The 15,345-nt window shown below is 42.3% G+C and overlaps 1 protein-coding gene across 4 annotated transcripts in view; it reads right to left on the minus strand.

Annotated features, from left to right (window-relative positions):
• Positions 1 to 301: 301 nt before the first annotated feature.
• Positions 302 to 15,345, minus strand: part of ank1a (ankyrin 1, erythrocytic a) — an 87,022-nt gene continuing 71,978 nt past the window's right edge. For 2 of the 4 annotated variants that reach the window (XM_012917267.4, XM_076890868.1), the window contains 6 exons: positions 11,273 to 11,912; positions 10,802 to 11,150; positions 8,056 to 8,139; positions 7,636 to 7,788; positions 6,316 to 6,414; positions 302 to 4,054 (listed from right to left, as the gene is read on the minus strand). In XM_012917267.4, the coding sequence (XP_012772721.1) occupies positions 6,343 to 6,414; positions 7,636 to 7,788; positions 8,056 to 8,139; positions 10,802 to 11,150; positions 11,273 to 11,912 (1,298 nt within the window). In that variant the 3' untranslated portion in view covers positions 302 to 4,054; positions 6,316 to 6,342. Of the gene's footprint in view, positions 4,055 to 6,315; positions 6,415 to 7,635; positions 7,789 to 8,055; positions 8,140 to 9,469; positions 9,979 to 10,801; positions 11,151 to 11,272; positions 11,913 to 15,345 lie in introns of those variants that run through there. The other 2 variants (XM_012917266.3, XM_076890869.1) reach the window with 2 other exon arrangements.

A 15,345-nucleotide genomic window follows, 5' to 3' on the forward strand; every position in this document is an offset into this window, starting at 1 on the left:
TTAAAACATATGTGATGTGTCACAAAAAGAGAAAAAAAAAAGATTTATAAAATTGTTTCCACAAGCCGGTGTAAGTGTTGCTTCCATTTGTTCGTTTACTTTACTTCCTCTGTGGCGTTTCAAATGAGCATCTTCCCTTCCTCCCTTTTTTTTGTTCTTTGTAAAGGTCCAGCAAGTCAAGATCATCTTCATACAGCATGCACAGCTACACACCTGAAATTTCAGCATGTTTATAAAACTGACTTGTGATGACTGTCATGGATGACGTGCCACACAGAAAATCACACACAATATACACAAAGACATTTCATTTCTTTATTAATTTTGTAAATGTTGAGCTGGTGTACAGAGTAAATTGTCAGTAGATGTCTTCGGATTTGATTGGATTAAAAGGCTTTTACATATTTTAAATCCATGATTGACTCTCCATAACAATAAAAAAGCAGACAAAACAAGTTAAAATACCCACAAGAACCCTATTTATCCCCATTTTGCAGGCATTACCCAGAACTCAACAGTCTCTTGGTAGCTACAGCTGTATGATGCTAAAAGTACATCCATAACATAACTAGAATCCCAGTTGACAAGTAAGGGTGCATAGCATTCTAAATAAATATATATATTTATATATATATTTTCATATATCTCATATATATAGCCTTTTATGTTAAAAACATTTTCTGTGCATGTGCGCAGTTGCATTCCTTAGTATTGAGTAATATGCTATTGCATTAATAATGTCTTCAATCCATTCTAAAGGAATATACATGTGTTCTCTAGTTTTTGCAACAGTTAATATTTTTGCATGAACTTGGTGCATGGCATCATCTCAGTAGTCCCTCAGTGCAGTGCTTTTTTTCTGATGTAACCTCGACTCTCTCTCGCTCTCACTTAGTCGGACTCCCGTCTGACCACGTCCAAACGGTCACCACGTGGAAGTCTTAAGATTGGCTCAGTCTCATATTTGGTAAAAGGGCATAAAAATGTCAGGGGGTGGGCTGTGTTGAGGGAAAATGCATGTCCTCTTGAAGACTAGCCTTCGAAGCCACCAAGCCTCCCCCATAACTCCGTCTATCTTCTTTAACCAGTTCCCATCTGGCTCTGAGCCTGACATCAGCAGAAAACAATCTAAACATATGAGCCCTTAAAGAGCAAATCATATGCTGTGATTGATATAAGGGGGCACAACTTTTTTTTTTTTTTTTTTACATCTGACCTTTATTAAGCTAATAAAATAACAATAATACCTCATGAAGGGATATTTGTTAACATGTCAAAAAAGATTTTTTTTTAAAAATTCGAGGCTTTGCTCTTTAAAATCTACCACCATCTGTGCATGTTTGTGATGAAATGAGAATGAAGCCATATTTATGATAATCAACAGCAGACATTGAGCTGAAACAATAGAGTGAATACCCTATTATCTACTGAAGTATAGAGCCAACACGGATGACTACGTCATAACAAGACTCACAGTATACCAAGACTTTACATTCATCATCTCATGGCTGTGAGAAGCCATACTAAACACTTATTTATGGGTGCTTATTGCAACATTTTTGTGACTTACATATTTGTCTATAATAAAAGCATTCAATGTCTGACGCAACATTTGAAAGAAATGCATGTATTGGTTATTGATATAATGTGAGATGGCACACTTATTGAGGTAAATAAACCTTTAAAAATATGTGATTTAGAATTACACATATAGTCTTTGTCCATTTGCAATATTACTTCCTGTGATATTATCACAACTTTAACTTGTCCCAATATCCAGGACTGAGTATGTGATATTTAAATCACACCACGCGCTCACACACTCGCACACACGCAAAACACACTCAGGATTTCTTTCAAGGTGCATATGAATGTTATTAAGGTTTAAAAACAGGCTGAACACACCTACATTCCCAGATGAGTAACAAAAACAAACAGCGGGCACTTTGCAGATGCAATGGCTGGCATGGAGCCACACCAGTATACTTAAAGTTTTCTTTTCTAGAGAGGCAAAAGGATAAAATGCAGGACGCTAATGTACTGACATCATTTCTGAGTAAAGTGAGAAGTAGAATAAAGCTGAAAGTTCAGGAAGAACGCAAGCTGTGATCCTAAAATCCTCCCTCCTCTGTCACTCTCTCGCTCACACACACACACACACACACACACACACACACACACACACACACACACACACACACACACACACACATGAATAATCCTTTCCATTTAAAGCAGTTATTGCTTCTACTTCTGGAGTACAGTTAAGACAGCAAATCGTGACAAGAAGACTAAAGAAAGGAGCGGAACAAGAGACATGCTTCTGGACGGGTCAGGCTCACAGTTACGGGTCAGTATTACAGTTTCTCATCACAGTGATTGGTGACTGTCTTTGCTACACACTGAAGAACCGCCAAGGAGACAAACATCGAAGCTCAACACGTCCTCGACCCTAAACGCAACGCACATCGCTTCATCCAGTAAAACTAGTGCTACATGATTCCGTTTCAGCTACTTTACCCTCATCGAGTGACATCTTCTGGTGGCTGTGAGATGGTCTGTAAGCGCACCTCGTGGGGTGGTGTCATATACTGTGCGATGAGGTCAAACAGACGCAGCTACTGTACGAGCTGAAGGTGGGATCCCGCATCCCAGTGGAAGGTGGACGGGACTGCTACATCTACTCTGAGAGGCTGACTGTAGAGGCTAGGGGATGAGAGATGGAGGTTGGGTGATAAGCAGAGGTATCGGGATTTTAGCTCAGACATTAACACAAACCTCATGAGGATACAGCACAGTGGGGACAAGAAAAAGGCAGAGGAGTAGGATGAAAGAGCAGGTTAATCTCTTGTGATAATCTTTCACTTGTACATATATATCTCTTTACCTTCCTCTCCACAAGGCAAGCCACTTTGATCAAAGTTTGGCGAGGCAGGTTCCTGCTGTAAACCCGCCTCCCAAAGCTGAAAAATCCCCACGGTACAGGAAATGACTTAAAGAACATCTTCCTCTACAGTCGGACATGTGGAACGGAAACAATGAAAGCGCGTGAAAATCACAACGAAACATCCGGACACACACACACGCACATACACACGCAAATCCAACGATTTAAAACAGGCAGAGCGACACAACGGTATGTTCTTTTACCCACAAAGATCTCAAGATATAGAATAATAATATATAGATTCTGAGCAAATGAAACCAAACAAGAAAAAAAAAAACAGGGAGGAATTTCTCATGTACCTGAAACAGCAGCATCAGTTGCATCGCATAGGGATCTAGTAACAGAAACAACACGCGTAACACACAGTCACGTAAGAGCATTTTAGTGCATACAATATTATGTACACAACACTGATATCCTGGGGCGATAATTGTAGCTTTACTGGACTTAGAGACCACTCGGCCAGGTGTGAAACTAGTTTGTGGTGCTGATTGAGTGCAGCATGGAGGAGGAGGGGGTAACAGTTGCCTAGAGATGACGTAATTCTCAGTATTTTAGTGTCTCTTTTTCTTAAGTTAAACTCTTCAACACTGGGTTAGAAAATGGGCCGGTGGTAGCCTAAATTGCATGCCCGTCCCATTAAGCGGTGTCTCCTCCCCATCCCGCCCCACCCTTTTAACCCGCCCCTGCATTCCCTCGGTATTTGTAGTTAAACACAGGCCATGCGGCAGCAGTCACTCATGCTGATACAGATAACAGGAAGCACGTTTTGGTTGCTAGTTTCTTTTTTTTTTGTTGTTTTTGATTTTTTTTGTCTGTCTGGTTTTTGTTTTATACGAAATCATGCTTCTAGCCTAGTAGTAGATATTTTTTTCCCACCATTTCTTTAAAAAAAAAAAAAGTAATAAAAACTACAAGAAAATCTGTATCCTTTTTCTTCTGGTGCGTGCTGATAGTTGCCATAGCCACCGTGGTTGTCTTTGAGTTGGTTTCTCTTCATTTCCATCCGTTTGCCTTCTGATGTGTGGTCTTCCTCCCGTCAGCTGCTGCTGGTCATGTGTTCATGTAGGATGGTTTTGGTGAAGGGGTTGAATCCTGCGGAGAACTCTGAGGAGAGAGAGAGAGAACTGCAGTGATTTACAAGCCTCTCGATCGTCCTGCTACCGTGCAACACAGGTGGCATGCAAACAGCAACAAGCCAGTGCTAATGTGAGTGCCTTTGAATCCTGGTTATGCTACTATACTGCTTTATAGTGACTGAACGTTTTTCAGTTCCCTTCAGCTGATCCTCGTAACGTTCAAAGACTCAACGACACGTTAGTTCTGCCAAAGATTTACACGCAAATGGGGGCCAGCAGTGGTTTAACATTCAGCAGCGAGTCACTGGAAATATCAACAAGCTCAGGAATGTCATGGCATTTACGTTAGTGAGGGCAAGACACACACACGCACGTACGCACGCACACGCACACACATTATAGTGGCTCCATTTCTCCACACAAGATGCCTTACAGCTTTGACCTTGGGCGCTGTCATTTTACGATCTCTCTTCGCTGAGTGCACATTGCACCAGCCTTTTTACGGTGTTTCACAGCATGTCTGACAAAAGTAACTAAAGCAGTATACAGTGTGGTTGATGTACTGCCACACTAACAATCTCTTTCCATCAAATGTATGAAATAATATTTGTGTTCAATTTTTGCTTATGGACAATTTTATATATATATATCATAGAAAGAACAGACTTGATAGGAAATTTTTAATTATTCATACATTTTACTTCATACTCTGATGTAAATACGGCAAAGTGTTTGTCAGGAGATCATTCCTATGGTTTATTTAAGCTAAACTCAAGAGGTAAAAAACAAATAGAAAAAAGATGACATTAAAAAGCATTATTGGATCATCAGTCATTAATATATCGATTAATTCCAAACACTAACTGTTTCTAGATAGTGCATACACTCACCGGCCACTTTATTAGATAGTGTTAGCACAAATATCTAATGAACCAATCACATGGCAGGAATTCATGTAGGCAAGGTTGCTAAAACCTAATGAATTTCAAACTGAGGATTAGAATGAGGAAGAAAGTTGATTTAAGTGACTTTGAACGTAGCATGGTTATTCATGCCAGATGTGCTGGACTGAGTTCTTCAGCAACTGCTGATCTTCCCATTCAAACATGTGCAACGTTTACAAAGTATGCTTGAAAAAATGTTAGGTTCTCTGTGTGAAAATGTTTTGTTGATGCCAGAGGTCAGAGGAGAATGGCCAGACTGTTTCAAGTTCATCAGTTGTCTACAGTGTCTCAAATAACCACTCGTTACAACCGAGATACACAGAAGAGCATCTCTGAACACACAACATGTCAAACCTCAAAGCGGGTGGACTACAGCAGCAGAAGACCCCTCTGGGTGCTGTAGTTTTTAGTTACTGTCAGTTAAAAACAGAAAAGTGATTCGCATTGGCTCTCTAGAGTCTAACAATAGAAGTTTGGAAAAATTTCTTGATTTCTGCAGCAAGATTTGAATGGCAGGGTAAAAATTTGGTGTAAACTCCATGAAAACATAGATACGTCTTGCCTTGTATCAATGGATCACAGTTGCTGCTGGTGGTGTAATGATGGGGGACATTTTCTTGGCACGCATTGGGCCCCATAGTATCAAATGCATTAATTAAATGCCACATCCTACCACAGTATTGTTTCTGACCATTTCCATCCCTTTATGATCACAAGGTATCCATCTTCTAAAGGCTGATAATAACAAAGCTCAGTGGAGCAGGAGATTCACATCATGGCTGAGCAATTAACAAATCTGCAGCAACTGTGAGATGCTGTCATGTCAATATGGACCAAAATCTCTGAGAAATGTTTCCAGGATCTTGTTGAATCTGTGCCCCAAAGAATTAAGGCAGTTCAGAAGGCAAAAGGGGGCCCGAGCCAGTATTAGCAAGGTGTACCTACCAAAGTATCCGGTGAGTGTACATCACCTGGATTTGTACTAACTAAAACTCCAAATCTAAATCGATTGCAGTTTGTATTAGACACAGCAGACATTTGCAAGAGCTACCAAATCATTTTTCAAGCATTTAGAGTTTTCCTGACAGCACTTTTTTCCCCCTAATGCACACACACACAAAAATTACATCTGTATCTTTTTCCTTTTTATATGCGTTCATGTGTGTCATTTATATTTGAACTATTAAAGATTTAGGTGTCATTTAGCTGCGCCAGCGTCACACCATATGTCATAACATTAGTAATTATTGAATTAAATGTACATTCAGATGCATTTAATCCAGACAGACTGGATTAAATGGTGTTGTTCACAGGTCAGAGGAAGCACTGTGGGTCAGTCCCCTACCTGCGGGGACGCAGCACTCAGTCTGCCTCACTGCTTAACTCTCCGCAGACTGGCACATTTCACTATCTGAGCACCTTTCTTCACATCCACAGTATCGGGCTACATCAGAGGGTGGGGGAGGGGGTTGACCGCAGAAGAGGTGCGAGGATTTAGAATAAGTTGGATGACAGGAGCAGAACAAGAGGTTGAGGTAATATTAGTAAGGGAGGGTAAAACAAAGGAGAGAGAGAGAGAGAGAGAGAGAAACAAACCCACAGAGGAGGCAGACAGTGTCACACGAAAAAAACGAGGGCATACAAACAGGGAGCACAAGACAGGAAGTGAAACAGAAATGTGAGGGACAAAAGAGGAAATAAAAAGAGGAAAAAAAGGAAGTAATAATGTATAAACAGTCAAGCAAGGACAGAAGTGGTGGGTGGCAGATGGAAAGCCAGGTGGTGGTTCAGAGTAATGTCAAATAAAATTTGCAAAGAACTTTTTGAAAAGCGTTCTTAAGCTTCAAATGGATGGGCTAGGCCACATAACACAGCAGTTTCAGGAAATTTCACACAATCACAACAACCCTGTTAATCTCTGCGTCTGGTGTATTGAACCTCAACTTACTCAATGCAATTAATATTTGACCTCAACTTGGTTTTTGACTGATTAAGGCACACTTTCACAGTTAAAGGACTATGAACCTTATTCAGTTGCTCAGTGAGATAACTGACAGGGAGAAAGAAACACTGCAAGGAACCACTATAAGTTCATTCACTCATTAATGTGCAAGAACCCCCCCCCCCCCCCCAGATGAACTGCATTTGTGGTTTAGTGATGACCAAAACAGTGAAACGCTCATGAACTGATCTACTGTGAGCCTCTTAAAAAATCAGAGCACCTGAGCAGAGTGGATCCAGTTGTTCTCTTACATGCAGATAATGAGCATGAGAGCGAAGTATATGGGTGGAGATTAATGTTATGGGAAGTCAGCAATCAGGCAATTAATCAAATACACGTCCCTCTGTCTTCTGTTGCAATTTAGTCCTGACACATAGTGGAAAATGCCTAACCTTTATTTTCCAAGATCACAAACAAACTTGTGCTTATGCAGGTTAAGTTGCACAAGGACCGTTGGGGGATGCCTGGGAATCCACAGTGAGATGAAACGTTAAAACTTACTGCAGCACAGACCCCAGATACTACATGGATTTAAATGAAACAGGGTATGTATCATCTGATCTAATTCAGAGCATTTAGGCTTTGCAGGCTGGCCGCACACCCGAGGTCATCACGGAAGCTCCAGGCGAGACAGAGAGCTTCGTCTGCAGATCAGAAGCCCACCTTGCTGCTGTCCCGACCCAAGACGGCGTAGCTCATGAACTGCTCAGCATCGGCGTCCAGCTCGTTGGCGTCCTGCAGCGAGCCTTCCACGCTCACCTCCTGAAACCCCTCCTCACCTGATCCCTTCCCTCTGCGCACCACCTTGCGCACGATCTATCGCAGACACACGCGCACACAATCGCACACAGAAGGGTGGGAGAGAGTGATGGGCGAGAGCAGAGAGTGTGGAAAAGGCAGTGAAAAAGACTGGATCGGTGAAATATGCTGGGGGAAAACAAAGCGTGGATTTTGCAGTGTCATGTGCGATGAACAACTTTGTCATGATTATTAGTTTAATAATCGTTCCGTAAAAAGATCCGTGAAAGTGTTGTGATGATAAAACATCACAACACTTCGTTGGACGCAATTTAAATGGCTGACCTTTTTTGTGACAATGTTTCCATGTTCATCCGTGAAATGTTCCTCGCTCACTTGCTCCCCAGGAAGATCTTCAACCTCATCACCCTGAGGACAGAGAAAAGCTTTTTTGTAACCATAAACGTTTTGAACTGTGGCAATAAAGGCAGTTAAAACAGCCGTTGCTGCAGCGCTGTTTGCATGGCAGATAGGTGAGGAGCGGGTGAGGTTGCTTGTGAGAGAGAAAGTAAATCTAACAGTGGGGATCTTATCACTTATAGTTACAATTGATGAGGTTCATTACTACACAACAGTGTTACAGCCCCCTATAATAGCAGCATGTCTTTAGAGCTATTTATAAGTTCAAAGAAATTCCTGAAGCCGGACGCTCGGCCTAAGAACGAGTGAAGGTCGAGCATGTGGAGGCCTGTATGAAACTCTAAAATTGATCTTTATCTCAATTTATATCACACATGAAACTAAATAATAATTAAAAAAAGAAGTGACAAACCTAAAGGGTGCAAGTCCAAAGCTACAGCTTATGTAACACCTACCCATAATAAAACAATCAACGTGTAAGGAAAAGTAAATCAACTACATCTTTAACCTCAGATTTAAATACAAAGTCACCAAAAAAGAAGAAACAACCAACTATTCATGTCAAATCCAGCTATATATGAACTATTTGTATCTAGAGCATCAGTTATCATACAGAATAATTATGTTATTTCTATACAACTTTTAAGCAGTTTCAGTATGCTGTGCACTTTAGGTTTAATCTGTGTAACAGATACACAATGAAATTTCATACTGGCTCCGGCCTTGGATTTTTCAGAAACATAATATCCTTTTCATTTGTATTTATTATCCCTCATTTTAAAAGCTTTCTGGATATTAAGGGAAATTTATCTATTATATGCTTTGTACATAATTTCAATTATATCATAATCCACCAAATCTCAGTGTGATTTTCAGTGTACTTAACAGAATAAATAAAAAATGTGCTGTTTTATAGAGTTTGAGATACAATAAGAAGGAAATGGCAAAGAGCCAATGAGAACTTTTTATAGAACTGGAGTCCAAACTTGTTGAGCTGAAGACAATCTATTTACAGTATATCTATAAAAGCAGAAGATATATTTAGTTGCATCCTCAGTCATTTGATATTGTCATAGAAACAAACAAACATTGATGAAATCCCATCATTGTATGCCACGATTACTTGTGTCCATAATGCTGCACCTTCCCACTCCTCTCAGTAAAACCAGTCAAATAACTCACCACAAACCTATCCTGTATCACTTTCAACTTTTCTTAAATACACTGCATCATCCAAGAGTTCAGCAGCAGTGATTCCCCCCTGCTCTTTCATTTCTTTTTTCTCTCTTCTGCCACTAAGATCCTTTCTTCAAATTCGTGGATCTCAGTTTTGTTGTACCTTAAGAATGACTCTACGGCGGACGATTCTGGTGGTGACGTTCTCCTCTTCGTCGGGTACTCCCTCGATTTCACCAAGCTCGTGGTCCAGCTGAGTGTGTATGTAGGTGAGCACCGACCGCACCGAGCCACTGGCTATGTGGAGGACATTCTGACAGCTGATCACCAGGAACGCCAGCAGCACGAAGCTAAAGAGGAGTTCGGTAACTAGGGCCCACATTGCCCCACTTTGATCCCCAGTAAATCAACACGGTTGGCACAGAGCAACGCACGACTGCAGCCTCAGTCCCGTAGCTGGTGGTGACTCCTGCTTCTCACACTTCTCTTAGCTAAGGGAGAAGGTAACAGCTGCAGCCCTCTTTTGTCACTGGTTCAGCCAAACTGGTGTTTTCATTTCATTTCTGCCCTCCGTTTGCTGGGGCCGTGGGCCCTTTTCTCCCCACGTCTCTTTCTCCTTCCTAGCGTCGAGTCACAACTATCCAGTCAAAGACACCAGATCCAACCAAAAGCAATCTTGGGAGGCTTCTATTCCCACCTCCCTCACTTTTTGACCATGTGATCTGTGAGCTTTAAATACCTCCATCAGAACGGCTCTGTGCGCTGTGGTAAGAACACTAAGAAACTTCTCACACATGCTCTAACTACAGCCTACACAACAAATTTCTCCTAAAACAATCATAGAATCTATTATGCAGCTGCCACCGCCTCCAAATTACGCTAAATGTGCTTTTTGGGTATCATTATGACCCACAAGAGGCATGAAGCCCACAAAGGCTCTGAAAGGCTCTATTTTTGTTCTCTCACAGTCTCACAGCTGAGATTGTCCCATACAGTGTGATGTGTCTGTGTTGTGCCAGAAAGTTAACATGTGGGAATGACTGGGGTTGGGATCGTGTAACGCGGGTTGATGAGTGAGAGCGCTTTCTATATTTGGCTGGACACGCTGTTTGTGCCCAAATTGGGCCTAAGACCACTGTGTGTGTTCTTGGCTGTGTGTTTACGTTTGCTGTATGATTCCAGGATCGACATAACATAATTCTGATTAGTGAGGTTTTAAATGGTGACTTCTAGAAGAGGAAGTATGAAAGCAACCGCTTGTGTGTATAACACTGTAATGATTTTGCTGTATCACACTGTTTCTCCCAGGTTTACCTCTGCTGGAGCAGTTCGCCTTTTTTGTTTACACCACAAGAATTTGCTAAATGCAGTTTAACTATAAATACGGTTGTTCATTAATTTGGTTCAGACTAAAATGTTTGCCAGACATGGTAAAAGGAGTAATCCTACTCACTGTGACCACTTTAAATTTGCACGGGTGGTTTAACGTGCTCACCTGGCCCTTCAGGCGGACATCATCCCAGGCCCTCAGCTCTGGTACCCTGTGTGGAAAGCCCAAACCCTTCTCAAATGGTTGGGTACCTCTGAAGTGCCCCCTTAAGATCTCAGAGTGCCCCATGTCCCTCACAGGCTGAAGCAAGGCCTCCTGGGACATTCGGGAAGGGTCTCCATCCACAGCGTTACGCACTGATGACATCATGGTTTCCATGGTTTGCCTGGGTTTAGACTGATTGCCCACCCAAGCCTGAGTAGGGTCAGTGACAGGGATCCATCCCGGGCCTGTCTGCTCCTGCAGGTAAGAAAGGAAAGATCCTCCACCACCACCGTTTCCCCCATTGCCTGACCTGAAAGGAGATCAATGAATTCATTAGGAGGTGGTACATCATAAATATTTACTGATAGTGTTTTATAGCCCCAGGTTATATGACGTCACACCAACTGAGAGGCATACAGAGCTCGTACTCACCTGTCTCCATTCCGATCTGCAGCACTGCTCAGACCAGTTGACTCACTCAACCGAGCATACACCCTTTGCTGTCCTGCAACAAGAGAAAGCCCTTCCTCTGAGCCCATCCCGCCTCCTCCTCCTCCTCCAGTTCCATCACCACCAGTCGTGCTTGTGACGGCTGATGCCTCTGAACTCGCCTCTGACCCCTGACCATTGTTCAGCCCGTTAAGATTGATCCCAGCGATGGTACCCCCGAGCGAAGCTGGTGTGGTGGTGCTGAGCGAGTCAACGCCCATCTCTGAATCGTCTTCGGGCAGCTCAATGGAGCCACTCAGCACCCCACCCCCTCCGCTGGCTGCGCTGGCCTGACTGGCCGGCCGACCTAGACTTCCATACGGCAGCCCCAGCAGACCCTCCGAATCGTCAGCATTGCTGCATTCCAGCGAGGAGTCCTCCACAGCCACCAAGGAAGGGCTGTTGCCTGAGGGCCACACCTGTACATCAGACATCTCCATCAGGGTGTCTTCTTCTGTGGTGGCAATAGGTGCACAGTCCAGGCTGGAGACCTCCTGCCAGTAAGGCTCAGCACCCAGCGGGGAGGGCAGGCTGTACTGCATGGAAGCTGGTGAGAGAAGCTCTTCCTGCGGCAGCCCATAACCTGGAGCGAGACAGAGAGAGGCACACTGACACCCGGCCCCCCGCCTCGCTCCCCACCTCACCCCCCACAGCATCAGGACCCTGGGAGGGGGGGTAAGTTCCCCTGGCCAGTAGCTGGGCATTTAGGGGAGGAGTAGAGGAGGCTGAAGGGACAAATGGGAAAGGAGTGGGGATGGAGGGAGTGGAGGGCCAAGACAATAAGAGCTAGAATAAAGGTGCAAGGAGCTAAGGTCATGAGAGCAACGGCAGCTTTTAGAAGAGAGGCTGTCAAGCTCAATCAGCCAGCGCTGACAGTAGCAGAGCAGCAGCGGTAGCAGCAGCAGACACAGCCAGCTGAACCAGTAGGCTGAGACTGGGGTTCGAGGCCGGCAGTGGCTGATGCTGCTCTGCTGGCTGCCACCTGCAGGGAGACGGAGAGGGATTATTGACACCTGTCCAGCAGGGACACACAAACACACACCCACTCTGTCTCACACCCACACCAGCACTCACATACGCTCACACTCGTATATGCATGCACTCAAACCCACTCAGAAACAGGCAGGTTAATACCGGTGTCAGGCTGGATGGCATGCTCGCAGGCAATCGCATTTTCTCGCATACACGCACGCATTCTTCACACAGCTGCTCTCTCACTGACTCATACTGTTTTTACAGTGCATTCAATATAACACAACTATGTAAAGATAAAACATAGTAGTATTCAAATTTATGCAAACAAATTACAACAGACTTCAATTTTCTTCTGCTAGGAAAGCCACAATGTTGCTGCCTCAAACAAATTTCAAGTGCAAATATATAATTTAGTAAAACTTTGTGTTAGTAATGAGCTGCGGACTCAGGTCACTCCTACAGCCGTCTTCTGAACAACCTTCGATAAAATATGTTTTTTTTTTCTTTTTCTTTCTTTCTTATGAAACCAGACCTGGCACAACTGAGTACAATGTCCCAGAAAGCATTAAAAAATATTGCAGTAGTAACTTCATGTAACATGCTAAAAATGAAAGAAAATCTAGATGAAGACTACACCTAAGGCTATTTTGCGAATATTAACATTTATATTTTCTAACCTGATTATACTAAATTTGTAAAGAGTGATAAACCTTTACAACATAAATATGTGAACAAATTGAAAAAAATGGTAATGCAGGTAAAGCAAAACATGAGTATCAGTATGACTGACCACTAAAGGACATACTATCCATATGCAGTACATAGATTACAGGAAGCAGAGGAAATGATTCTCCTTAATGTTTGACTCAGAGAGAGCGAGAGAGAGAGAGAGAGAGAGAGAGACCATGCGTATGTACTGTACAGTGGTAAGAAAGCTGCAGAGTGCAGGCTGCTGTAACTTGATTCATGGCCAGCAGTAGAGTACTGCTGAGAGTGCAGGCGATATTTGAGACACCAAGCCATCGAAAAGACCCTTGTCCTACTTTCTTTTTCACATCCCAACTGCTTTCAGTTATGTACAGTTGATGATAAACTCTGACTTCTAGTTTGTGATGTAGTTCTTTGACTTATGAAGATTTAGTCTAAACCAGATACAGAACATCTATACACTGCAGGCGTTTGATTTTCACTTGCAATCAAATTTATAGTACTTCAGTGCTACTGTACAAGATTCAAACAATCATTTGGTGTTTATTTAGGTCCCACAAGATACCAGGGCATCTGCTTTAAGAGGTTTAAAGTTTAGAGGCTTCAATTATATTCACTTTTAGTCTTCAAATGCATATATGATTGCCTGATGCCTGAATATATGATTATTAGAATTAAGATCTAATGACAAAGAACTCAAAACCAAATCAACCAAATAAACATGACTATCTATCTATCTATCTATCTATCTATCTATCTATCTATCTATCTATCTATCTATCTATCTATCTATCTATCTATCTATCTATCTATCTATCTATCTATCTATCTATCTATCTATCTATCTATCTATCTATCTATCTATCTTTTAGGATATTTTGTGTTTGTGCTTTGTGGTAAGACCAAAAAGGAGGAAATAAGAATGTGAATTTGTAACTAACTGAGTTTGTCATCCCTCTCACTTTGTGGCAGTAGATTTGTAAATAACGAGAAAAGAAAGAGATCTGGGGAGAAAATTTGAAATAATAAAAAGTGTGAAATATGGAAAATGTGTCTGACAGATGTATGTACAGAAACATATATATATATATATATATGTATATATAAATAAACGATACAATTTTTGCCCAGTAAACGGGCACATATATGTATGTGGAAGCCACAAAACATTTAAAAAACACGTAGAGATGCTCACACCGATACACGCACACATACACACATAGAGACATATAGACTTCACAGTAATCAATGAGCACATTTAGAAACAGTTGGAGAACAAATTCAAACTGAACATCTCAAAACTCACAGAGACATCAAAGATAGATAGTTGCACAACATAAGATGGACACGGTTTACGTAGAATTAGCGACACACAAAACGATCACAGCATTCATACATGAACAGCAGACACAGTTCACAAAAAAAGGTCTGTGGCCTTTCTGTATCCCCTTTTAAGACAGATCATTGAGGAGTAACAGAGACAGACTATAGTCATTCTCAGTATACATGCCATGCAAAGACACATGTCTGTTTGTCAGGCAACGTTAGGCACTGATGCAGCATTTGAAGCTTTATCTCCAACAGTCCAGTCTCAGAGCGGGCCCTCCATGCAAACACGAGGGAGATGAGCAATGAGCGAAGTCTTGTTCACATGCCGACATGCAGGAGAGCAGGGAAAAAAAGGGATGGGAAAGGAGGGAAAGGAAGGAGTGGGAAACAGAGAAGAGCAGCAAGAGAGGAAGAGGAATATAAAACAGGGTGATGAACACAGACAGAAACAGTGAGAGAGAGTGAGGGTCACCTCCCCCCTCCCAGTGGGTGCTGAGTACACAGTCTGTGTGAGGGGTATCTGTCACAGAGTGGACACTTAAGAAAGGTGGGGTTTTCAAGAGTCAGGAAAAAAAGAAAAAAAAGAAAAATGCATTTGTCGCAAAAAATAAAAGCTTAAGATGTGGGTCAGAGGTCAACATGAGGTCAGAGTTCGGAGAGGAAGTGAGAAGGAGGAAGAGTGGGGCGGCTAGGCTGCAGATGACCAGAGAAAAACAAAGAGAGGGACAGAGTCACAGGGAATGAATCAGGGCTCCCAAAAGCACATTCGGTGCACCAACGCTACCTCTAAAGACTCAAACTAAGTCCCATGCAGACACAGGCAGACAGAGGTCTAAAGGAAAAGGGGTTACTCTAGTATGATCAAGTGTATGCTTTGTTTAGTAACCTGGAGTCGCTTTTGAATAAACCTTTGCTTGCTTTTTATTTCAAGTTTGAAGGAATATTTTCTGCAAACACAGTACTTTAAAAAATAGAAATCGCGTTTGTTTTTGTGGTGATGGGGA

The sequence above is a fragment of the Maylandia zebra genome, linkage group LG12, assembly GCF_041146795.1.
Source record: "Maylandia zebra isolate NMK-2024a linkage group LG12, Mzebra_GT3a, whole genome shotgun sequence".
In the NCBI taxonomy this organism is placed as follows: Eukaryota; Metazoa; Chordata; class Actinopteri; order Cichliformes; family Cichlidae; genus Maylandia; species Maylandia zebra.